At 40.8% G+C, this 26,653-nt stretch overlaps 1 protein-coding gene across 1 annotated transcript; it reads left to right on the top strand.

The window, feature by feature from the left end:
- The first annotated feature begins 6,073 nt into the window (after positions 1 to 6,073).
- LOC134614873 (protein-glutamine gamma-glutamyltransferase E-like) lies at positions 6,074 to 26,004 on the top strand. Its single transcript, XM_063459115.1, has 13 exons — positions 6,074 to 6,125; positions 7,768 to 7,941; positions 9,954 to 10,196; positions 10,279 to 10,397; positions 12,197 to 12,325; positions 12,962 to 13,133; positions 13,949 to 14,081; positions 14,291 to 14,394; positions 19,862 to 20,104; positions 21,784 to 22,131; positions 22,680 to 22,837; positions 24,173 to 24,306; positions 25,785 to 26,004. Exons 1-13 carry the CDS (start codon positions 6,119 to 6,121, stop codon positions 25,942 to 25,944), a joined length of 2,124 nt encoding a protein of 707 aa, XP_063315185.1. The 5' UTR covers positions 6,074 to 6,118; the 3' UTR covers positions 25,945 to 26,004.
- Positions 26,005 to 26,653: the final 649 nt, after the last annotated feature.

The following is a 26,653-nucleotide window of genomic DNA, read 5'->3' as shown; positions in this document are numbered from 1 at the left end:
CGTGATCCACTTGGCTACAGAACTCCTCAGCTGCAGTCAGCCCCAAACCAGAGAGGGCCTCCTTTGTTGTGAGCCAGCTTTGCTGGCCTGTTGCCATAGTGCCCTGTGCTGCACCCTAAAGGCCTGCCCTGGGCACCAGTTTTAAAGAAGGATATTGCAGAACTAGAAAAAGTGCAGAGACAAACTACAAAACTAGCAAGGGGAATGGAAAACATTAGTTATGCGAAAGGCTAGAAAATCTGTAATTGTTTTCGTTAGAAAATTGGCACAGGTAAAACAGCAGGGAGGGAGACCATCTATCTGCAGGTAAGGATAGCCGGTGCTAGTTTAACCTAGGCTGACATAGATGGAGGGGGTAGGAGGACATAGAAGGGGGAGAGACATGGATGGAAGTGGTAGGGGGTCATGGAGGGGAGGAGGACATGGTGGAAGGGGTAAGGGGACATGGAGAGGATGGGGACATGGATGGAAGGGGTGTAATATACAAAGTTTATGCATTTACTGCACATTGGCTTGATATGTATGTTTTATGCATTTAATGCTTTAATGGCATTCCCTTGCCCCCTAGGATGTTTCGCTTTGCAGGAATATACAATAGACAAGAGTGCACCCATTGAGACGGGAAGAAAGGTGTTTTCACACACAGCAGAGGAAAGGGTTCTTAACAGAAATAACAAAATATGTGAAATTCTCTGCCTAAAGAAGTTGTGTTATCAGATTCTATAGATAGATTTAAAAAACGCTTGGCTGCTTTTTATTCTAAAATTGAATATTGCACGATATAATTGACATTATGGAGTCAAGAAGGATTTTTTCCCCCTTTTTCTTTTTTTGAGACATCATTTGAAATGGCCTTCACAGTTGAACTTGATGGACCTTAGTCTTTTTTTTAACCTAGATAACTATGATAAGCAAATTGTATAGCATCTCACAGTAAGGACACAAGTGAGCAAAACCTTTTTTGACATCTGAGCGGGGACTAACAGAAGGACAATATATAGAATTTTCTCAGATTTTGCCGTTTCTCTGTTTTTGCTATGTCGAAAACATGCCATGAATTTGTGCCACTGGTGATGTGGCGGGGGTGTTCCTATCCCCAAAAATGTGAGTGACCCTAAAAAGTGGGCACGTTTCCCTAACTTGACATCCACACTCAATGCAGCCCATGGCCAGAGCAGCATTGAAGCATTCTTGCATGGGTTAATGCCCTAAGCATAGTGTCTAGAGCAGGCATAGGCAACCTTCGGCACTTCAGATGTTTTGGACTACACCTCCCATGAGGCTTTGCCAATATTATGGGTGTAAGAGCATTATGGGGGATGTAGTCCACAATTATCTGGAGTGCCGCAGGTTGCCTATCCCTGGTCTAGGGTAACTTTCACGGTTATTCACTAAAGTGTGAATTGGTGGCAATTCAAGATACATAAATGTAAATGTAAGGCCAAAATGGAAATATTCTCCAAGTCAGCTAAACTGCAAGTTTGACTAATTAGGCCTTACATTTAAAAGTCACTATGAATACACTTAAGATTGCCAACAATTCTCACCTCAATAATAACTCTCAAGGAAATTCACTAAACTGAGAACTGTGAAGAGTGAATTGAAAATTAATTTAAATTTTCAGGTCATAATAGCTAAACTGGAAACATTCTCTAAGCCAGCTATACTTTCAGTTCAACTACTGGCCTTAAATTTGTAATTCACTTTGAATTCTCATTTTATTGAATAACCCTGCCTGTTCTTCTTTGGTATAACCAGACACAGGATGTCAGAGACCAGAAGAGAAATAGTGGGCCCAGACCACAAAAACAATGTTTTAAGTAAATCCTAAAAACAGTAAATGCTAAAAACAAAATCCCTTTCAGCTGCAGTGAATGAATCAAATGCCTGCCAGTCTGTGGACAAACATATCAGTTTGTTAGACAAATCCCGAAATAATTGATTTGTTGGTCTGTAGACTGACAGGCATTTGATTCGTTCACTGCAACTCGAAGGCATTTGTGCATGATTCTAGCAAAGTACATTTATATATATTAATCCCTTAAAGGGACACTGTATTATTATTATTATTATTTTATTATTTATATAGCGCCAGCAAATTCTGTAGGCACCCAGACCACTTCAGCTCATTGAAGTGGTCTGGGTGCCAACTCCCATCACCCTTAAATCTGAAGTGGTTATTATTGCAGTTTTTATAAACTGCAATAATTACCTCTGAGGGTTAACTCTTCCTCTAGTGGATGTCTACCAGGCTTCCCCAAACTCCTGCCCTCCAGATGTTGCTGAACTACAACTCCCATGATTCTCAGCCCATCTATTTCATCCATAGAATCATGGGAGTTGTAGTTCAGCCAGGGCCGGCGCTACCTGTAAGGCGGACTAGGCAGCCGCCTAGGGCGCCCCTTGGGAAGGGGCGCCGCCAGGAGCGCCGGCCCCCCCTAATGCTGCAGCCGCCCGAGCGCTCTGTAGAGAGCCTCAGGCGGCTGCAGCTTTGCCCGGGCTGGTGCGTCCATGAGGGCGCACCGCCCGGGCGCAGCATGAGGAGAGGGAGGGGGCTGACAGGAGGGAAGCGCTCAGCGCTCCCTCCTGTCACTCCCTCTCTGTAGCGTGACCGAGCGCGGTATAGTCCGCCGGTACAGGGAGCATCTGTCTCCTGTACTCGGACGGACTAACAGGAAGTGAACACTGAGTGTTCACTTCCTGTTAGTCCGCCGGGTACAGGAAACAAAAGCTCCCTGTACCGGCGGACCATGATACAGAGCTCGGCCACGCTACAATAGAGGTAGGGGAGGGTGGGGGGAATAAATAGAGAGGTGGGGGGGGGAGAAATAAATAGAGAGGGAGGGGGAGGGGGAGGAATAAATTGAGAGGGGGGAGGAGAAATAAATGGAGAGGGAGGGGAGGAGGAGAAATCAATGAAGAGGGAGGGGGGGAAATAAATGGACAGGGGGGAGAAATAAATGGACAGGGGGGGGAATAAATGGACAGGGAGGGGGGGGAATAAATGGACAGGGAGGGGGGAGAAATAAATGGACAGGGAGGGGGGGATAAATGGACAGGGAGGGGGGGGATAAATGGACAGGGAGGGGGGGAATAAATGGACAGGGAGGGGGAGAAATAAATGGACAGGGGGGGAATAAATGGACAGGGAGGGGGGGGGATAAATGGACAGGGAGGGGGGGAATAAATGGACAGGGAGGGGGGGAATAAATGGACAGGGAGGGGGGGGGATAAATGGACAGGGAGGGGGGGAATAAATGGACAGGGAGGGGGGGAATAAATGGACAGGGAGGGGGAGAAATAAATGGACAGGGGGGGAATAAATGGACAGGGAGGGGGGGGGATAAATGGACAGGGAGGGGGGGAATAAATGGACAGGGAGGGGGGGAATAAATGGACAGGGAGGGGGGGAATAAATGGACTGGGGAATAAATGGACAGGGAGGGGGGGAATAAATGGACTGGGGGTGGGAATAAGAGGGAGGGGGAGGGGGGAGAAATAAACGGAGAGGGGGGGGAGGAGAAATAAATGGAGAGGGAGGAGAGGAGGAAAAATCAATGAAGAGGGAGTGGGGGAATAAATGGACAGGGGGTGGGAATAAGGGGGAGGGGGAGAAATAAATGGAGAGGGGGGGAGGAGAAATAAATGGAGAGGGGGGGAGGAGAAATAAATGGAGAGGGAGGGGAGGAGAAATCAATGAAGAGGGAGGGGGGAAATAAATGGACAGGGGGGGGAGAAATAAATGGACAGGGAGGGGGGAGAAATAAATGGACAGGGAGGGGGGAGAAATAAATGGACAGGGAGGGGGGGAATAATGGACAGGGAGGGGGGAATAAATGGACAGGGAGGGGGGAATAAATGGACAGGGAGGGGGGGAATAAATGGACAGGGGGTGGGAATAAACGGACAGGGAGGGGGGGAATAATTGGACAGGGAGGGGGGGAAAGGACAGGGTGGGGGGAATAAATGGACAGACAGGGAGGGGGGAATAAATGGACAGGGAGGGGGGGGGGGGAATAAATGGACAGGGAGGGGGGGAATAAATGGACAGGGAGGGGGGAAATAAATAGACAGGGAGGGGGGAAATAAATGGACAGGGAGGGGGGAAATAAATGGACAGGGAGGGGGGGAAATACATGGACAGGGAGGGGGGTAAATAAATGGACAGGGAGGGGGTGGAATAAATGGACAGGGAGGGGGGGGGAATAAATGGATGAGGGGGGGATAAATGGACAGGCAGGGTGGGGGAATAAATGGACAGGCAGGGTGGGGGGAATAAATTGAAAGGGGGGGAATAAATTGACAGGGAGGGGAATTGACGGGGTTAGGAGGGGGAATGAGAGTGGGGAGGGGAGAAGAGAGTGACAATGGGGGAGACGAGCGTGACAAGGGAGGGGGGAGAAGAGAGGGACACGCAGGGGAGAAGAGAGTGACAAGGGAGGAGGGGGAGAAGAGAGGGACAAGAGGGGGGAGAAGAGAGGGACATGGGGGGGAGAAGAGAGGGACCAGGGGGGTTGAGAAGAGAGTGACGAGGGAGGGAGAGGGGGAGAAGAGAGTGACAAGGGAGGGGGGAGAGATTGACATCCATCACACACACACAATGCACCCCTTGCACACAGAAAAACACACAATGCATTACACACACAGACACACACACACAAGCAATTCAACCCTTACACACAATGCATCCCTTACACACACAGAAACACACAATGCATTCCTTACACACACTCAATGCACCCCTTACACACACTCAATGCACCCCTTACACACACTCAATGCACCCCTTACAGACGCACACACTGCATCCCGTACATACACAGAAACACTCATTGCAGCCCTTACACATACAAACACAGATTCACACAATGCATTCCTTACACACATATCAGGACATCCCCTACTCCTGTGAACAAACTAATTGGTGGAACATGAAGGTGTGCAAAAGGCCTTAAAAAAATGGAGCTGCTTCCCGTTCTCCCAGAACACAAACAGCCTCCAGAGAGCCTGTTCTACACCAGACCAGTGGAGCCAGACTGCAGCTAGAGCCCATCACCATCCTCATCTGATTGTAAGTAGGCAATCTAGTATATTATTCGTGGCACTAATCTCTAATTTACCTCACATTAAAGGGACACTGCTTAATGTAGTGGTTCTGGTGTGTATAGCCTGTCCCTGCAGGCCTTTTAATGTAAACACGGCGGCACTGCAGCACTTGCGTTAGTTAACATGGGGCATTGTGATGTCATATGGGGGGGGGGGGGCGGCAAACTTTACTTTTGCCTAGGGCGGCAAAAATCCTTGCACCGGCCCTGAGTTCAGCAACATCTGGAGGGCCGAAGTTTGGGGAAGCCTGCACTAGAGGGACTTCCAGAATTGAAATGGATTTTTGGTCTGTTATCTGACGCTGGAGGTCCTCACGCTCTGCATGAGGACCTCCAGCGTCAGATTTTCACCATAGGAAAGCATTGAATAATGCTTTCCTAGGGGGGAAGGTGCTAATGTGAGTGTGGCCATTGCCACGCATGCGCACTAGGTCTTCCCCCTCTGCGGACATCGGCGGGGTAGGAGCCTAGGTGCTGGACCCAGGTAAGTGATTGAAGGGATTATTAACCCCTTCAGTGCCGAGGGAGGGGGCCTTAACAGAGGGGGAAGCTATAGTTTCCCTTTAAGTACACATGACGGAAATTTTCCGTCATTCTGGCCTTTTACTTCTGAAGCTGTGTCATTAAGGGGTTAATGACACATCCCAGGTGTGCTATCCTAACTGCAACACAAACACCTTTCCGCTAGTACACACCTGATGGTTAATTCACTAAACTGTGAATTGTGATGAACTGAAACCATCTAAAATTTGCAGTAAAAAAAAAAAAGGAAAATTTGTCATTTTTCATTATACATTTTTTTTAATCTACATTTTCATTTCTCCACGATTCACCGTTTAGTGAATAAGCCTTCAAACACAGCAATACCTGCACACCCTTGGGAATCATTTGAAAAGTCCACAGCCACCTGTTACATGTTTAATTAGTGTTTGTGAGGAAGACCATTGGAGTAGTATATAAACACAAACTATGCCCTTTTCCTCTATTATATCACTACTTGGAGAGAATTCAAAATGACAAGTACGTATAGATGTTATTATTTAACAATAAATGTCAAGTGTTTTATCAAATAGGATATATTCCAAGCACTGATTGTGACAGTTTTATTCACAAACTTAAATTCAAATCTTAAAGGTAAGATTGAGGCTACAGCTAAACAGTGATTATAGTGGAATTGGAGTTTTTCAGCTTGGCCACATTTGCCCATGTGTTGCCTACAATGCTGTATAGAACCAACATGTTAACTCGACTGCAATGGAAAGTTTGCTAAAGTACATCTATGTGGAGGGTGGGGATATATATAATATAATTTCACTAGATCTTGGTGTATTGTGAGTAAAACAAACTCCAGCTCGAAACAAAATTACAACTGCTTTACAGGAAAGTCTACGCATTTTTGGCAACTTAAACTGCAGCATTATCACGTCTTTAGATGTGAATCACTTTAATGTATTTAGTGACATCCATTGCACTGAGACTTATTTGTTAAGCTATCTGGTAAAATAATCTGTCAACATAAACAGAGAAGGTATCTGGAGTTTGTGTCTAGTTCTGGCAGAATGGGTTTGATTAGTTATGTCTATACACTCAAAGGGAATTATAGGCACCCAGACCACTTTGACTCATTAAAGTGGTCGTCTTGCATATTCCCAGGTCCCTTAACCTTGCAATAGTAGTTATTGCAGTTATTAAGAAACTGCAATAATTACCTTGCAGGATTAACTCCACCTTTAGTGGCTGTTTACAAGAAGGCCACTGGAGACTTTCGGATTGTTAGGTGACTCTTGGTCACCCGAAACCCCATAGGAAAGCATTGTATAATGGTTTCCAAAGGGGGAATTGCTATTGCGAGTGCGGCCACTACTGCACGTGCGCATTAGGTCTCCCCTGTCAGCTGGGGAGGAGTGGAGCCAAGCTAGGGCCAGGGGACATCGCTGGACTCGGGTAACTGACAGGTGAGGGTATAACACAGGCCTAACTAAGACTGTGAGCTTGGTTATTTTTCAGGGCTAGCTACCTTCAGTTAATGCAGGGAAGTGGTTCTCTCTACGTTTTCAGTGTGTTCGTACAGAATACAAAGTTGTTTTGACGTGATAATTAATTTTAATTAATAAAGGCATACATGCATTTTACTTACGTGATCTGATATTTGTGGGTGTATCTTGCTGTTAAGGATAATTCATATTTTATCTGAAAGCGTGCAGCAATGACATTCACTTCCCTTATTATCATAACACAAACTGGTAAGGTTTGTGTGTGGTTAATTTTTTTTTTTATTTTTTTTTTTTTAAGTTTTAGAAGTTCGAGAAACCTGAGTGGGTATTTCCCAATCAGAGTGCTTGTAAAAAGGAAGGGCTTTACGTGTTACCCCCCCCCCCCCCCCTGCCAAAAAAGTTATTTTTTTTTCAGATTTTTTTCTTTTTTTTCCCCTCTTGTGGGTTGTATATAATTTAAGTCCTATTTCTAATTAAATCTCTAGGTTTCTGCTCAGCCAGTAGCCTACACACATTTGCAATTCTAGTTATAAAACTTCACTTTGTAGCTTCAACATACGCTATGGGAGTGGGTGCATTCTGCTTGTGTGTAACTTGTCAACCTATAACCCATGTCTGTTCCTATGTTGTCTGGAATGTGCGTTTATTTTATTATTATTTTTTTACAGGTCTTGTTCTAGCTCAATGGGACCTCCAGAAAAGTGCAAATGCTTCGGCTCACAAGACTAGTGACTTTATCACTCACCAACTTGTTGTGCGGAGAGGACAGGGCTTTAATGTCACTTGCACATTCAACAGGGCCATGACTGGTGATGAGAGTCTATCATTCACCGTTGAGCTAGGTAATGTTCACTAACTGACTTTGTAGCTATGACTTATGGGTTTTCAATTCAGTGCATGGTTTCCCCTTACTTAGGGCAATGTGCTTCTTATTTCAGAAGCTGTTAGTTAGACTTTCTGCTGACGACTGTCCTGCATGTAAATTTATGCCCTACAGAGGCTTTCATGGATGCCTTCCTGTTTAGCATTACATCTGTATGTAAATGACCAAGCTTGAATATATTGAGAACAAGAGCGCTTCTTTTATCTATTACCCCTTCAACTACTAGCTAGCTCCTGACATAATAAATATCGCACAGCCTCTGAGCAGGGCTCGGATTGGGACAAAAACTTGGCCAGAGCATTTATAGGCAGTGCGGTCTGCTGGCTTCTAACATAGTATTCCCTAAAGTGAGAATTCAAAGTAAACTTTGACTTGAAGGTCAAAACGACCAAACTGGAAATTCTCCCAATCATATTGGCTACTCAGACTTATAGGAGCGTTAAGGCCAAACAGGGTTATTGACTAACCTTGCTTGGTCAGTCGGTCTTCCAGTCTAAGGTCTAGGTCAGGAGTAGGCAACCTTCAACACTCCAGATGTTGTGAGGTAAATCCCCCCCATAATGCTGGCAAATCACCAAAAGAATTGTAGTCCACATCTGGTGTGCTGAAGGTTACCAAACACCGGTCTGGGTCCATGGTTTAGTTTTATAATACCAGCTGTAGCAGAGCACCTGTAACCTAGAGTGCTATCTCAGTTATGGTTCTCCCAGATCCCTCATAGCAAAGTAGCATTGTAGCTATTACATACCCGAACATCATGCGTGTCTTGATGAGTAAACCGAATGGATTTATTGGCGGAAAAGACACAGGTTTGCATACAGACTCCCCAGAATGGGGTCTCTATTCAATACAAGGTAAGCTTGCCCATGCGCCTCTGTTTCGGATATAATTGAGCGCTCAGTTAACCTAATTATCTTCTGGATACAGAGGGATCAACACCAGAATGACCCTGAAAATCTCTACAAATAGCATTTTTAACTCCACATGCCATCCATTTCCAGAAAGGTCTGACGCAAGCGCTCATTCTGTGAAAATAGTGCTTGGATCCATGAGGTATTGTCAGAATGCCACTGGGTTAAAGTTTTAGTTGGCAGCTATGAATGTTCTGGCTGAATATGGTTCCAGGCATTCATGTCTTTCCCAGTGATTTAGTGGGAGCTTTAATTTGAGGCAAGTAAGGTGCTGCCTGCTTATCAGTAGTGGTCTGCTGCCCTGAATAATATCTACCCCTAAAAAGCAGCTTCCTAGGCTATTGGGAAGTGGTGAGAACTAGGGAGCAAAGTGATTGGGGCGAAGCACTGGAGATGGCAGATGGCATTCTAGGGCAAACATGGGCAGCTCCCGCAGGTTGTGTTCCTTCACTCTGGCTCGTTGTAGGTATGAAAAAAGGGTGCTGGATGGCCCACACATACAGGGATATGAGGACTACAGGGATGGTGGTGGTTGGTTTTCCAGGTGAGTTCTTTACACCAGCTTAGACCACAAACTATGGTGTAATGGTTTGACACATACAAAGCAGAGATAAAAGTACAAATTTGGATGCAAGGTAACACTAAATATTTGGTAACCCACAAATTTAAGGACTGGGAGAAAGATGAACAAAAATCAAACTTTACTTAAAAGTGGATTCTACATCTGTCATATTGTAGAATGAATATCATGGGAGTTCTATTTTTGTAATTTTTTCCATCTCTAATTCTTATTGTAACTGGTGTCCTGACAGTAGATGGCAACAATAGATTTGAGGGGAAAACCACACACTACTGGCAACTAGTAGGAGAAAAATTTCAGATGCTCGTATGAGTGAAGCTGTGATTTTCTTTTAGTGCAACCAATGTCCCTTTTCTCTTTGTGGTGGTTTTTTTTTTTTTTTTTTTTTTTTAATGGATCTCTTACACATTCTTACTGTGCACATCTTCAAAGTGTTGGAATAACACTAGCTTGGAATAACACTAAATATTGCTCTATTAGGAAAGTCTCCATCAGAAGCAAAGAATACTCGGGCTGTTATGAAAGTTTCCAGCACTGGGAATAAAAACTCTTGGAATGCCACATCTTCACCTAGTACTGACGTTTCTAAGACCATTACTATCAATATACCGGCTACGGCAATCATTGGGTGCTATCGACTGAGTCTGCAGGTGACCAGTGCAGGGAATTCTACTACAAATAGTCTTGGAGAATTTTATGTGCTGTTCAATTCCTGGGCAACAGGTATGGGGAAAAACAGATGTGTATGTGTGGTTCCCCCACTTAACAAGACCAGAGTCCTATATTTGTATTCACTTTTTTGTAGAGGATGAAGTGTATATGGAGCGCAATGAAGAAAAGGAAGAATATGTTATTGAAGAAAATGGACTGATTTTTGTTGGCAGTGCCGGTTATTACAGTGGCAGACAGTGGGCCTATGGTCAGGTAACCGATTTTCTTTTTTAGATTAGAAATTTCAAGCCAATATGAGAATTTTTAACAGAATATATATAGATATCTATCCACTAGAACAAACTGTAATGGTTAAATTATAAATTGTAGGTCACCTCTTCCATTCTTAATTATTGGTCAGTTTGACAGAAAATAAAAACTGACCACTGTCCTGGCACCCAGAGATAATCTTGATGTGGAATTTACACTTCTGGATTTTCAGTGTATATTTTGGCCAGTCTGGATTGCAATGGTAGGCTGAGGGCAAGTTAGGAATTTTTGTTCAGCCTAGACTTTTTCGCTCTGTATAGTCTGGCAGAACGCATTTTGCTCAAAAGGGTTTTTTTTTAATCTGTCATGAATACAGGTCTTCTCAATTAGTTACATGTATAGATATTTAAACCATGTATTTTCAGCTTACATGTGGTAGATGGGCCAAAGATTACTCCAGACTAGTAAAAAATTGGCCAGGGCATTTTCTAATTCAAGACCCCCACTGGTAGGGGGTGGAGCCAGAGAGGGCATGTTGTGTAATCAATGACAAGCACCCCCTCCACCCAAAAGTGAGCAGGTTTGTTCAGAAGGTATCTGCTTCAAAAGCCTTTAAGGGAAAGTCTCAGGGTAAAATGAGCGCTGCTATAGAGCTCAAAGTGGCTAAAAGTTCTTCAACAGAGGGATAGAAAAACAAAGTCCCTAATAGATTTTATTTCTATGGTGTGTTAAGGGAACCTCCTTTAGTGGGTAGCCATTTAATTACACACACACACACACACATTGGACAATGTCCAATGGACTCAAGGTCCAGTGGACACAAAAGGATCCCTAATAGATCTAATTGAACAACTTTATTAGAAAATGAAGGCCTTCCAATAACAAAAAAAACTTTGAAAACCAACTAAGTGGCTCTTTAGGTGGATAGGGAAGAGTATGGGTTAGGACAGGGTAGGGGGGGTGGGGGGTAGATATAGGCTGAAGGGGATGGGAGTAATAGTCAGAGGTATAGCCTTATATCAATGCAAAAATAAAACACTGTGATATTCACTACGTCTGCATAAAAAAAAAATCAGACACTAGAACTTGTACAGTGGGTCTTGAAAATAGCCTATATAGAAACAAAGCTGCCTTTTGTGGTTAAGAGCAAAACTGTACTGGATAGGATCCAGAGGATCTCTGTATAATGCACCACTATTGGACACCCTTGTTTGGCAGAATGGAATCCTGGGTAAAACATTTGCCTCCTGTCTTTATTAAAACAAAGACTGTTAAGAGAGCTAGAATAACGTACAACTAATACCAGTCCCAGGTTACACGACTAGGACTATAGGTATTCCTCCTTTGTCCACTTGAACTGTTAGGAGATGCTCTAACCCTCCCACCTAACCTTAATGTAGCTGGACTCTGGCAGGTACTCGTCAGGTTCTTCTGCGCTTTGACAGGAACTCTGAGCAGCATGTAGCGAAAATAGACACCGTCATACATCACAACTTCTCCTCATTTGTCTCTTGGAGCTACCTGTCAGACAAGACAGAGGAAAGATCAAAGGTCCCATGTGGCCACACCAGTGAGACCCTGCAGGGACGTGTGCTGTGGGCCCACCCTGTTGGTATACTACACATCTTTCCTGTAACTTCAACTGTAAAATCTCTGCATAATGCAGATGCTATCTACTCCCTTTCTCTTTAGGTCTTCACACTGACACTGGTATTTAAAAAAAAAAAAAAAAAAAAAAAAAAAAAAAAAATAAATGAATAAAAATTAAATACATTTTTTTTTTTTTTTTTTTAAACCTGTAGTTCGAGGAAGACATCTTGGAAACCACATTTGCATTGCTTGACCAGAGTTTGGATGCTAAGAAGGACCCTATTGCTGATCTCTCAAAGAGAAATAGTGCAATATATGTTTCCAGAGAGTTAAGTGCTATGGTGAGTATAATTAAAAAAAAGAAACCTTTTGTGGTCTGCTCAGACACTTAAATGTAAACTAATATATGAGCAATTAAACATATTTAAAGGGGAGAGATTTGTCACATCCTGTAACTAACCTATTCTGACTCCATCTTTTTCGTTTTCGATCCACAGGTGGGGTATATAACCTTTCCAAGCATAAGTAGCAAGCTAGAATACATATCTGTAAATAAACAAACCATGAATTGAAGTTGTAGGTTATTTTCAGGCTACTTGGACTATTTCAAGTACTATGGACAACTGACTTGCACGTACACAGAATATTCCTCATTTGAGGAATAGCCGACTCGGACAGTTACATTTTATAGCTTGCCAAGTCAGATGTTGGGTTATTTGGAAAGGCTATATTTTCCACCTGAGATGGATATATAACCAAACAACCCCTTAAAGTTAAGGCATAAAATGAGCCTTTTGCCTAACCTTGCACTCAACCAGGATGTTGCCCTCTTTAAAATGGACTGTATGAAAAGTTCCTATAATGGGTAGCTTCTGTCTGGTCATTTGACTGAATTACTAGAATAAAACAGACTAGATTGTTACACGGAGTAAAAAAGTGTAATGTAATTGTCAGGTTATTTTATTTTTCTTTGGCAGGTTAACAGTAATAATGACAAAGGAGTTATTTTGGGAAACTGGAGTAATAACTATGCTGGTGGTGTGAGTCCCGCTGAATGGAATGGAAGTGTCAGAATTCTCCGTCAGTGGCACTCTAGAGGACCAGTTGGGTTCGGTCAGTGTTGGGTATATGCTGGTGTTCTCTGCACAGGTATGGCGCAGTCTTGCACATTAATGACTTTTCATGAACTATTTTTAAAGTTCTGTTAGGACACAGATTGTCAAACTAAAGTGACTAGGATCTTTAGGTTTAGTGGTTTGTAAAGTTGCAAGTTATATTCAAGTTCACTGGTTTCTGTTGCCTGTATCATAAGTTGCTGTATTTAGAAATACTACAGTCTTTTTAAAAAAAAAAAAAAAAAAAAAAAAAAAATCTTTTTTTTTTTTTGGAGGGGTATGGGAGGAAGTAATCCCATGTACATGCTGACAGCAATTTGTGATACAAGCAACCGAAACCAGTGAACTCTAATATAACTTGCAACTTTACCACAATAAAGTCTGATTATAATTACTGAAGTTGTTCTAGTGTGCATCCTATATTTTTTTTTTTGGTCCCTGCTGACCATAAACATGTCACTGTTCCCTTTTCTCAAAGCTTCTGTAAAGACTTGTCTTTATCCGTATTCCAACTCTCCTTGACCCTCTTCAATCTGGCTTCCGCCCTCTCCACTCGGAGACTGCTCTTATCAAAGTTACTAACAACCTAATCGCAGCTAAATCCAAAGGCCACTAGCCCTTGAGCTAAGGGTGCACTAGGGGCCTCCTGGCACCATATCGGAACTTAATCTTTATGTGCCTGTAGTACCCCTTTGAGCGTTTTTTTTTTTTTTTTTTTTTTCTTAATGCACCTTCTGCAACAGACCATCAAACATAAATGCACTATTGGGTGTCTTACAAGTGCTAACAAATGTCACTTTGTGGTAAATTCTCCTAATGTGCAAAATCTCTCTCTTCTCCCCCTTAAAGTTCTCCGTTGCATAGGGATCCCAGCTCGTGTGGTCTCAAACTTTGAATCTGCTCATGACACAAACCGGAATCTCCTTATTGATCATTACTTTGATCCAGATAGAAACTCCTTGGACTCTGCTGACAGTGTTTGGTAAGATGTGTACACTTGTCCAACTGTACTGGATTGCTCTGGCTTAGAATTTGTTCCTACCATGCAGTTTTTCTTGCAAAGAGAATACTACATGCAAATTCTAAATGTACCTTTTTTTTTTTTTACTTGAACCATAAATTAGTTGTCTGGTTCTTCCCATTGGCCAATGTCTCTCCATGCTGAGGTAACAAGCTATTTTAATTGAACAGGAATTTCCATGTATGGAATGAAGGTTGGATGAAGAGAAAGGACCTTGGATCTTCTTACAATGGGTGGCAAATACTGGATGCAACACCACAGGAACCTAGCAAAGGTATTATGATGATATACTGAGCAATACGAGTTGTTGTGGTTTTATATACAGCTTGTCTCTTGCATTTATTTTTGAAATTGTATTGTCAGAAGGACTTTGCAGCTTTAGTCTCTTGTAGAGGAGGCACTTATATTCTAGGTCTCCCAACTCATAAAATTATGGAAATATTCTATTGGTGGGAAATCTATCCAGGCAGAAATGGGTGGAAATTCTGGGGCAAAGTGCTGAATAAGGAGCAATTGCCATGGAAACCAATAAAATAACACCAGGACAAACTGCTTTTCTGTACTTTTTTTTTTTTTTTTTTTTTTTTATAGATTTTTTTATCAGTCCTATAGTTGCATGCATGAAGGAAATATGCCAGATGTTTAATCTTTTAGTGAGGGCCAGAGAAACTTAAAGCATGACTGATATTTATAGGAATAGGATTGAGGGAACAGGTGTCCCCTTCTGGCATGGCGGGTGCAAATGAGCTTAGAACAGTGAGGCATTCTGACTCCATCTTTCTTTTTCGTTAATGGACATATTGGTAGGAGAGGGAAATCTTGATCGCATATATCTTTTCAGTGAAGTGACCACTTTATTGTGGTCAAGTTGGGGGGGGGGGGGGGGACAGCAGCATCAACTGGGCAGAGAACAGTTAAGTGAATTTTTATACTTTTTTTTTTTTTTGCGGACCCACTATATCATGGGCTTCCTCACCCCAGTTACCTCTTTACTCTCTGCAGGGCGATCCTGAGTCTCTGCTACCTGGGAGTTGGGGTACATGATTATGGCAGTGCCTCCTCCCAGTGGGTGGATGTGGGCTCCCACTGGGAACATGACTCTAGGTTCTCACTCGTGTAGAGAAGTATAATTCTGTATTACACAGCCAAACACTATACAATTAAATAGGAGGTAACCATAAATGACAGGCAATGACCCACATGTATTCCACAACATGGTTGAAGTGAATGGTTACACTGGTCAGAAAACTGAAGACCCAGGTCTGTTAATGTGGTCAGTTTCAGTGTGCCCTGTGGTGATACAGGGGAAAGACTATTTTAGTTTACCCTCAGTCTGCACTCAGATCAGTTCACCTGTCACAGCAGCCTCTGCGTCAAACAGCTCTTGCATCCAGGTCTGGTTGTATCTATTTGTGGGATACTCCTCTGGTTGTCTCTGTAATCCTGTGAGCATTGGGTCAAAATAAGCCTCAGTCCTTAGGCCCAACAATTGCTTGACAGTGCACTCTCTGCTTGTATCCAGCTCTGCCCTAATTCCAAAAAATGGAATGGTTGTAGTCAGCCATGCACTCTGCAGCTTGCCATCTGCTGGTCACCACACAATTGCAGGGTACAGTGGAACCAGAATTCTATAATCCCAGAGGGGTAACACCTTTTTGGGTTCTCGTTTTAAAAGTAGTTTTCTAGTTTTAAAAGTAGTTTTCTAGTGCAGAGGAAAACGCCAAACTAAGAGCGCAGTATAAACTTGCATTGGAGGAAGTTTGTATTTTAAAGCTGAAATACATTGATATGCATATCAAACCTCTACAGTGCTATTCCATATCTAAAACTTGTATGATCTGCTATTAATCTATGCTTAATACACCTAGGTGGTGTGAAGTAGTAGCACTCTTTTGTAGCCCATGGATCAGCGCAGCTAAGAGGAATAGGCCTTGACAGAGCCAGGAGGTAGGCATAGCAACCACAGGAAGTTAGTGACAGCTAGCATGCTGGGTAGGGTGGAGCCATAAGGGGCGTATTTACACCGGCCATTATTTGAAGTGGCCATTTTAACTGAACCTAAGCTTACCTGTCAGTTGTCCCTCCCACCCTCCATGTATTTGGTTAGGTGGATTTCCCGTTTTTTCACAGCGGCGGGGAATGGCCTGGTTAAATCGGAGGGTTGATGGAGGAGAAAGTGGGCATCCTGATGTTTAGTGTGGATTGGGCAGTGTTGCACGTGGTTGGCTCCGAACCTGGGGGTGTGGTGGTGTCTTGGTACACCCCTACACTGGAACTGGTGGGTAGTGGTGTCTTGGTACACCCCTACAATGGATATGGTGGGTAGCGGTGTCTTGGTATACCCCTACAATCGATATTAATGTTAACTTTAATAAGACTTGTTGGCGATGACCCCATTTGTTCCTTAATTATTTTATTAATTTAATAAAGCTGTGGACTAATTATTTCCAACAGTATAACCTGTCCGTGTTTTAATGGGGGTTTGGGTAAGGTTAGCACATATGCCGGCAAATCCGACTGTGCGCCTGTCAAGAGTGCCCCATCTGACTTTGGTTATTTTCTGGGTAAAGATAGATACAAACTACAGAAAAGTATATATACGTTTAAATATCACCACAATAAATGTGTATAAGTGACAAAATATATACTTATCTTGGCATTCAAGTAAGACAGCCTCCCAGGTTATCACCCAGATTGGATGACCTTTACACAGCAAAATACAAGACAACAGGAATATTTGGGATACGGCTGAGAAGTCTAAAATTAAAAGACAAAAGTATACATGGTGTAAATCTGCATATAATATTTAGTAAGTGATCATGAAATGCACTCACGAGATATAGATGAAAGATAGCGTTCTAGGGTGCCTCCCCCGATAATTGGGGGCTGATGCCTTTCTCCACTTGCTCCAAAACGATGAGTGAAAAAAAACAGGACTTCCAGGGTGGTGGAAAAAATAAAAGATTTTTATTAAGGATGAAACATCACCCAGCAATAAAAGTTGAAATACAGGCTTAAAATGAGGTCCTACGCGTTTCGTTCACAATCTGGAACTTCCTCAGGGAACAAAAAATTAAAATTGCATACAGAAGTGACAGAGTAAAAAAAATACAGCCTACTCCCACCAGTCCCGTTTTATAGGGCTAACCCCTGAGTTGATTGGTGGTGGTCTGGGCGTCGTCCTCTGTTTCATCCCTCATTGGTGGAATAGTTGATCATATCCAGCTGATTTCTTTCAATTTTAGTTGAAATTCCCGCGATCTGCATCAGCCGAGAACCGGAAGTGAACCTTCACTTCCGCGTTACACTGAATCATGCATTCCAACAGGGAAATTCAAAGAGGTTGAAATGTATGGTAATGTGGTCGCCAGGGGAACAGTCCCAGGAAATAGGTGTTGAACAATTATAAATCTATCAAGAAAAAACATGATAATATCGGCAGCAAAATGGAGAAATAGATTTGTGAGACATAGATCACTTGTACTTAAGTGCCCAATAGATATTAATATAAATTCAATTTATTTATAATTTAATATTAGAATAGCTTAGAATTGATATATGAATTTAGAAAAATTAGTACATAAATCACTTGTACTAAGGTGCCCTGTAAATATTAATATAAGTTAACATTTATTTATAGTTAGAATAGTTTAGAGTTATAATATATACGAATTAGAAAAATAATATGCACATCTACCTTAAATATACTCTTTACATATAACCGTGTATTTATCCCAATGAGACCCTTAATTGGGTAATAGGAAGAATTATTGTTAACAACTTTTTTCCGTTTGGAGAAATGTATACAGAGTTATGGTATGAGAACTTGAATCAATACCACTACCTCTTGAAAGAGGGGGAAAAAGAGAAACAAGTATTAATTTGCCAGTGTATAAATGTACAGGCAGACCAAAAAAACACTATCCTTTATAAGAAACAGATCAGATCGATGTCCACATTCAATCCCATTGGCTCTAGTGTTTGTAATTGATGAATCCAGAAGGTTTCCCTTTGGGATAAATTTTTGATCCTATCCCCCCCCACGCCAATGGGGGGCAACTCTCTCAATACCTATGCATCTGAACTGTTTCCATGAAAAGGAAAGTTCTCATACCACACTCTGTATATACTCTCCAAACGGAAAAAGGTTGTCCATAACTGTTCTTATTATCCAATTAAGGGTGCATTATTGGGATGAATATATGTATATATATATATAATGTGTGTGTGTGTGTACATTTAGGGTAGATGTGTTCAGTATTTTTTAATTCGTATACATCATAATTCTAAGCTATTCTAATTATAAATAAATTGAATCTATATTAATATCTATGGGGCACCTGATTGAAGTTCTTATACCATAACTCTGTATACATTTCCCCAAACGGAAAAAAGTTGTTAACAATAATTCTTCCTATTACCCAATTAAGGGTGTCTCATTGGGATAAATACACGGTTATATGTAAAGAGTACATTTAAGGTAGATGTGCATATTTTTCTAATTCGTATGTATTATAACTCTAAACTATTCGAACTATAAATAAATTTGAACTTCTATTAATATTTACAGGGCACCTTAGTACAAGCGATTTTATGTAGATGTATGTACTATTTTTCTAAATTCATATATCATAATTCTAAGCTATTCTAATATTAAATTATAAATAAATTGAATTTATATTAATATCTATTGGGCACTTAAGTACAAGTGATCTATGTCTCACAAATCTATTTCTCCATTTTGCTGCCGATATTATCATGTTTTTTTTTCTTGATTTATAATTGTTCAACACCTATTTCCTGGGACTGTTCCCCTGGCGACCACTAGATGGCCACATTACCATACATTTCAACCTCTTTGAATTTCCCTGTTGGAACGCATGATTCAGTGGAACGCGGAAGTGAAGGTTCACTTCCGGTTCTCGGCTGATGCAGATCGCGGGAATTTCAACTAAAATTGAAAAATCAGCTGGATATGATCAACTATTCCACCAATGAGGGATGAAACAGAGGACGACGCCCAGATCACCACCAATCAACTCAGGGGTTAGCCCTATAAAACGGGACTGGTGGGAGTAGGCTGTATTTTTTTACTCTGGAACTTCCTCAGGGGCAAAAAAAAAAATATAAAATTGCATACAGAAGTGACAGATTGTGAACGAAACGCGTAGGACCTCGTTTTAAGCCTGTATTTCAACTTTTATTGCTGGGTGATGTTTCATCCTTAATAAAATTGTTTTATTTTTTCCACCACCCTGGAAGTCCTGTTTTTTCACTTATCGTTTTGGAGCAAGTGGAGAAAGGCATCAGCCCCCCATTATTATTGGGGGAGGCACCCTAGAACGCTATCTTTCATCTATATCTCGTGAGTTCATTTCATGATCACTTACTAAATATTATATGCAGATTTACACTATGTATACTTTTGTCTTTTAATTTTGGACTTCTCAGCCGTATCCCAAATATTCCTGTTGTCTTGTATTTTGGTTATTTTCTAATGGGTTTTTGTTCAAGCATTCTATGGTAGTGTTAACAGATCTAATATTCTGTCAACACACCACCAAAGACTCTCTCCACTTTTAACAATCTGCACTTAAAACGGCACCTGTTTCTGTTGTAATATTTAAACAAAGTTTTTTTTTAAAACATCTGTTCTGATAAACTGCACATAACAGCTTTTTGTTTTGTGTTTTTGTTTTACTTTACCTTTATTTTATATGACTTCTAACTTTATATTTTAGGCTTATTCCGCCTTGGGCCATCATCACGAAAAGCTGTCAAAGAGGGTGATGTCAATCTTGATTTTGACACCCATTTTGTGTATGCAGAAGTGAATGCAGACGTAGTAAACTGGCTTCTAAAGGAAGATGGGTCCCGTGTGAAAATATACTCAGACTCTAGATCTGTGGGGCAACATATTAGCACAAAGGCAGTGGGTGCCTTCTCTCGTGTCGACTTGACAAACGAGTACAAATATGCTGAAGGTGACTATAAAAAAAGAATTTTTTTTTTTTTTTTAACCATTTCTGTTTAAAACTGAAAGCAAAACCGTGCCCTATCCCAAATCCCTATGAAATTGTAAAATATTTTTGGTTTCTGTTCTATGTATTTGAATACTGGAACCACTTTTGCACCCAGAAATGGAGTTGACAGTGTTTTATTTGTGCAGTTATGTGGGGTTGTATTCTGTGGAGTGCTGGCAATGGGCTTTTTGTGGCATCAATACTGCAAAAACCTACCCCTCCCGCCCCACGTGAGAAATTTCTATCTTATAGAGAAAGCAAGATAGATTATCTTTGTAGATCTTGATTGCATATAACTTTAGTGGAATTCAAGCACAAAGTAGCAACTTCTTTTGTCTTGGTGTATCTCTTACTTTTGACAAAAGGCTGAGATTCTATAGAACTCAAATGCACAAGGGTGCAACCACAGCTGCCAGGAGCTGAATGACTGGCACAAACCATGGCGGCTACTTAGGACAAGTTAAAGAACGTTCCTTCCCCTGTGGCCAATGGACACCCAGTAGAGCCATCCACCTCAGGGGTCTCTGTAAAAGATGTAAAGACCCCCCCCCCCCCCCCCGAAGATTACCTATTCCTTTGAGTGCAATGTTATTGCAATAAAGCAGATCTACAACATCTGTCATTTGTCAATTTCTGTAGATTGAACATCAACTTCTATGATGTTTTGACAAAGGCTGGGTTAGTGCTGTTCTAGAACACCGAGGGACTCTATCTTTTGCCCAGCCCTGAAGTTGAAATCAAAAGATGAGCACTGACACTGCAGCAGTTGGCGTGCCAAATATGCGTCAGCACCATCACTGTTAAAATTACCATAGTCCATCTGGAAAAACTCTTAAAGTCTGCTATAATTCTAGTTTTACAACTTGGAAACGCACTCTTGAATTCTTGATAATTTACTAAAGAACCTGGAGTAGGGCCCTCTACCTGTTGTATCAGTCTGTTCTTATTGTATTGTCTTTTCCCAATTGTACAGCGCTGCAGGATATGATTGCTTTATAAATACTAGTAATGAATAAAATGATCCATGTAATAGAAGGAATTGCAATGATTTTACAAAATCCACTCACCTGCTTGAGTCCATGTTGCGTATAATTCACATCAAACTATAAATAATTTTTGGTAATATTTAAATTCTATATTCACAATATAGTAAAGGAACATTCCCTTAACTATACCCCAAAGAACATATGTATGTACATTATTTTACGTGGTTTCTTTGGCGTATATGAAGCCTAGGTTTGCAATATGTGTAGCTACTGCAAGCCCTCCTGTCTTCCAACCCAGACTTTTGTTCTGGTCTTCAGATTTTCCCCATACAGTTCAATGAGAAGTCTTTGCAAGGCAGATGCTCTGGGCAACTGCCTGCCTCTTGAGTTTAGCTCACACTGAGCTAACCAAACCAGGAGGTAACCCAACCAGTTGCCTGACACTCACAGGGCTGTAACTTGGTTAATTTGAATGGACCTGCACTTTAATAAATTATGATTTATTTTTTTTTAATTACTAAATGGTCTTTGGGGGGGAAAACAAAATGACACTATTCAAGCTGAAGTGCTGTTTTTGTTTTCTTTATTCTTGAAAACGTCTTGGAGACATCCTGAAATTGTTGCAGTTGGCTTAATATAATTACTCTTTTGCAGATACCAGAAAAGAGCGAGAAATATTTGAGAAGGCTAGGAAAATAATGCTTAAGATGGATTCTATACCTATGACCCGAAACCCAGCAGCAGGACATGCAATGGGAACTGGTCCAGTGTTTGAACATGCAGAAGCCCCTCTGCCAAAACCAGACTTCACGGGGAGCTTCACAGTGAGCAAAGAGACACAAGTTGGAGAAGATATCAACTTTACTCTAACATTAAAAAATACTGCTGGTGACTCAAAGAATATTAAAGTAAACATGACAGCCATGGCAATAGTATATACTCGAGCACCAATCAAAGATATCCTAAAGGACGAGCAGTCTGTCAGTCTGGGACCGAATGAAGGTATGATTAATGTGAATGTCGGTGCTTATTTTGTTGTGTATTGTCTACCTATCTAAATGAGGATGGTAAACCTTCAGGACCCAATGTTGGCTTTTTCTCTGGTGGCTGTACTTCCAGACGTTCAACATTTCTACATTGAACCTAGACTATGAGAACTAACCTAATTTTACCTAGTCAAAGCTTTGCTGTTACAGGGGTGGGGAAGAGATCCTAAATCTGTGCTACTTAAAATAGTTTAGAAACCAAAAGTATAGTATAGAAACAGAACAAATGGGTAGATTTGGTTTCATGCAATATACATTTAACATCATAATAAAATACTTGTATTTTTATTTTTTGTTCCCCTTTGAGACTGGGTAGGTGAAACTCATATGGTCTTTGTAGACCAATAATTCACTTTGAGTAACTTGGACTATTTTTATTTTCCTCCCAAACTGATCTATGAAATTCTGAAAACTACCCATTCGCAAAGCCTTACTGTACTCTACTTCCCTTAAAAAGTGTGTGCATGTGCAAAGAATCTAACTTTTTTTTCTTTTTCCTTTCAGAGAAGAACATACCACTTACTATAGCATATTCACAGTATAGAAATGCCATCACAGTGGACAACATGATCCAAGTAATGGCCATTTGTGTGGATGACAATGGAGGGCAGCTAATGACTTCTTCAGTGGCTATATTGAAGAACCCACCACTGTTGCTAAAGGTAGTAATAACATTCTGCCTCACCAAGGACTATGCTAATAAACTAAAACCAATCATCAAAATCACTCCATAAGTTTGTTCCTTTTTAAATATGGGGTATTTTGTACCTCTCTCGAGCTTTGTCATAGATGGTCAAGTAAATAGGGAGACTTTAGTTTTCTGTGAACAGAGGGATTGAGAGGTCTTTTGTTCACACCCACCCACTCTTAAGACCGTTTTAGCAATCAACTAAGTCAGGTCAAATTAGAATATGGGTTCTTTTATAAAATGAATAAAATATAATCAACCCTAAAAAACTGGAAAATCACTCCATTACAGTAGAGAATATTACAAACTGCTATCATGTGGACAAATCTAAACCTCCACTAAAACCAGGTTCTATGAGCCAGTAGAATAGCCACACAATACTCCAAATACAAACCCTCATGGAATTCGGAGAAAGGTAGTGATCCAGAGCCTAAATACACAATGGATGGGAAATATACAAATGCAAATATAATAACCTAGTGGATACAAAATCCGGTACATAACCGATATCTTCAGTTGAGCTCCACTGTGGCAGCCAAAAACCTCCTGACAGTTGTGTGGATAAATGGCAACTCCTTAACAAAGTCCTGTGACAAAGGACTGGCATGGCATATGTTAAACTCGATGCAGTCAAAGATGGGGGTAAAACTATCAGGGTTCGACGGATATGTTGCCTTGTAGTTCAACCATGTGAGAACCAACAAGGGTAATGATAAACAAATATACTGTTGCAATGTAAATAAAGCCATCCATTTGAGAAGTTCTGGCACTAGTATTTTCTTCACAAATGTTTACAGGTGTGGTCTTTCTCCCCAAAAACCTACAATTTGAGGAATATAAAAGTAAATACTACAAAACTGTTTACAATGGTAAAAATATTAATGTAGGAAACTATTAAATTTAAATATGCATGCACATTCTGCAGTGCTCTACAACAGGTGAACTGACAGATGAGTTGGATGCATAGGAACAGAGGGTGTAGTGTAATGACAAATTAAACGGTCAATACTTTGCAGTAAACAAAAATTTGACCAGGGAATTGCAAACTGCCATATCTAGCTTCACTATCTTGGCTGTTTCATGTTAGAATATTTCTCCAACTTTTGAATGTCTAAAAGTGTCTCCATGATTGTAAATGTGACACTCCAGAATCCTAAAGAACTTCAGCTTGTGTATTTCTGTAAAATGAGGGTACACATATTCTAAACTAATCTTGCAACACCCCTCTGGCTGGTCATGTTAATCTCTGATTATACCTTGCAATATGTCTACGCTTTTAATTTTATTTCTCTCCCTTCCCTATTTGAAGTTGTCTGGAGATCCCATCTTAAACACTCCATTAACTGTGGAAGTTGTATTTGTTAACCCACTTGAAGAGGATGTTGAAAATGGACATGTTTTGATTGAAGGCTGTGGTCTAGTGAAAAATTTACTTTCAATGCCGTAAGTACAAGTCTTTCCTCTTTTGGAGAACAAAAAAATTACACCCCCCCCCCCCGTAATGACAGTGTGACTATATTGACATTATTGTGTTTGGTAATGTTTTAATTAACTAAATTGTATATTTCTGATTTAATAGTTGATTTTTAAAGAATTCCCAATCTTGTCTATGGCCATATCTTACACTTTTTTTTTTTTATTCTATATTCTTTGTGGTTTATCTAAATGTTGACTTTAAAGTCAAATTAAGACGTGGCGTATGTCTACAACCCCTTCTCCCCCGCCCTGTCATGCCAAGGGTGCACAATAGAATATTGCCATTTAATGTAGCATGTAGTGCATATATTAATTTACCACTTGGTAGAGATCAGATGACAGGAGTAATGTAAATTGCACTGGAATGTGAAAAGGTTCAGATTGTTTACCATATGGATAAATCCTTTGATTAATCACAGGCTCTGCAAGGTTTGAGAATTCACACAAGTGGCCTGGAAGTCTGGTGTAAATATAAACCCTCTAACTTGCCATATGTCTAGATTCCCTCTTAGATAAGGGATCCGTTGCTATGTTGATGGCCATTAGCCTTGTGCTCCAGTATCACATCCAAAAAACAATTTATATTTACCGACCAGCTTAATTTTTATTATATTTGGAATGGGACAAGCACACTTCTAATAAAGGCCAAACATGATTTGCATAACCATAGGGGGAAGGGATTGTGATGTCCGCTATATTGGGTCTATATTGGGTCTAAGGAATGTAAAAAGGTAATAAAAAAAAAAAAACATAGATGCAACTATTTCTGTGGTACTGGAAGTCTAAAAATACACCAACACTTCCTATAAAGAAACATGTGGCTAGGGCTGCATAAACCAAAACCAGATATTTGACTCCTAAAGTGCAGAGAACTGAGTAGTAGAACTGCAGGGGCATGATATTTAAACACAAGTTACTTTGCTAAGCAAAGTGTTTTTTTTTTTTTTTTTCTTTATTTTAACTTTATAGTTGACGACAAAGTTTCAAAGAGCCTAGTTGAGACTGAAGGCCAAGACCATTGTCTATCTGCTGCACACCGAATGTTCAAAACCTCCATGAGAGGTCCGGCCCAAGTGGCAATAGCCTTTTGCAGATTATTCCACTATTATGAAGTCATGCCTCTTCTGGGTCTTGGAGTAAGCTTGCAGCTCTGGCTGTGTAGCAGAGAACTCTACTAGAAGTGAGATGTTCACCTATTCCAGTAATAAGAATCCTGCTGACCATGTCTTGCCCAATCTGTCCGCACCCTTGTTTAATAATGTACAAGACTTGTAGAAATTGTAACTTGCTTCCTTGCCATTGATCACAGGCTTTAGTTAAGTCGAACTCTCTTCCTGCTGTAAGAATTAAAAAAAAAAGCTATTCACCTGGCAGTAGTGCTGTAATTTAATAAATACATAGCACAATTATTAAACTTTATTTATTTTTTTTTAAATTTCCTTTAGTGTGCCACTTGTGAAGCCAGCCGAAACATCCATAACCAAATTTGACTTCACTCCATACAAAGCTGGCCTGAAGTGTCTCATGGCAAATTTCTCTTCTGACAAATTCTCTGGTGTGAAGGCTTTTGAGATGATTACTGTTGTTGATGCAGTTGTTGCATAAAAACTGTAAATTTGTCGTTGCTGTAACACATTCCACAAGAGTGTTCTAAACTGCGAATTTTCTGACTGAAAAATAAACCATTCATAATGAACTTTTTTCCATTCTGGTTGACTTATTTTAATGGATTTCTAGTGATTGTGTATATTCCTTGGTTGTTTGTGGATTGGTTTTGGTTTCTCTCCCTTCCCCTCAGTTTAGTTATAAACTTTTTTAATTTTTATTTTTTTCACCCTCTACACTTCCCATCCGGTTATAATGAGTTTATGGATGTAGAGGGTGAAAGGAAAAAAAAAAGGGTGTCCACTTTATTTGGTGTAGAAGTTTGTATTCTTACACTTTACTCTTCCCATCAGGTTATAAGGAGTTTGTGCACGTAAAGTGGACACACTTTAGTGGTCTGGGTGGCTATAGTAGTCCTTTAAATCCAATATCTTGTTAGACTGTGTATAGAAAGCTGGTAGTGTTTTTTTTTTTTTTTTTTTTTTTTTTGTGCATAGTAGAACAAATGAGCTTGCTCTGCCACAACAACCTGGGCAAGTACAGGCTAAACATAGTAGGGGGCAGAGCCATATACTGATCTGGATGGACACACATTGCCTGAACTCAGTGCTGACAATCTAATCTGAAATTAAAGGGGTTTTTCATACTCCCAAAGCCTGCATTGCATAACTGCAGCTGACCCCAACGACATGGGGCAGAAAAATAAGAA

The sequence above is a fragment of the Pelobates fuscus genome, chromosome 6 (genome assembly GCF_036172605.1).
Source record: "Pelobates fuscus isolate aPelFus1 chromosome 6, aPelFus1.pri, whole genome shotgun sequence".
NCBI classification, from domain to species: Eukaryota; Metazoa; Chordata; class Amphibia; order Anura; family Pelobatidae; genus Pelobates; species Pelobates fuscus.
Note: the sequence above shows the minus strand (reverse complement) of the source record. Positions and strands in the feature narration are given on the sequence as shown.

Excerpts from the sequence above, each read along its gene's own strand:
- LOC134614873 (XM_063459115.1), top strand. Across the intron at positions 10,197-10,278 it reads GTTCAATTCCTGGGCAACAG|AGGATGAAGTGTATATGGAG; the intron begins GTATGGGGAAAA and ends ACTTTTTTGTAG. Across the intron at positions 14,395-19,861 it reads ACCACAGGAACCTAGCAAAG|GCTTATTCCGCCTTGGGCCA; the intron begins GTATTATGATGA and ends TTTATATTTTAG.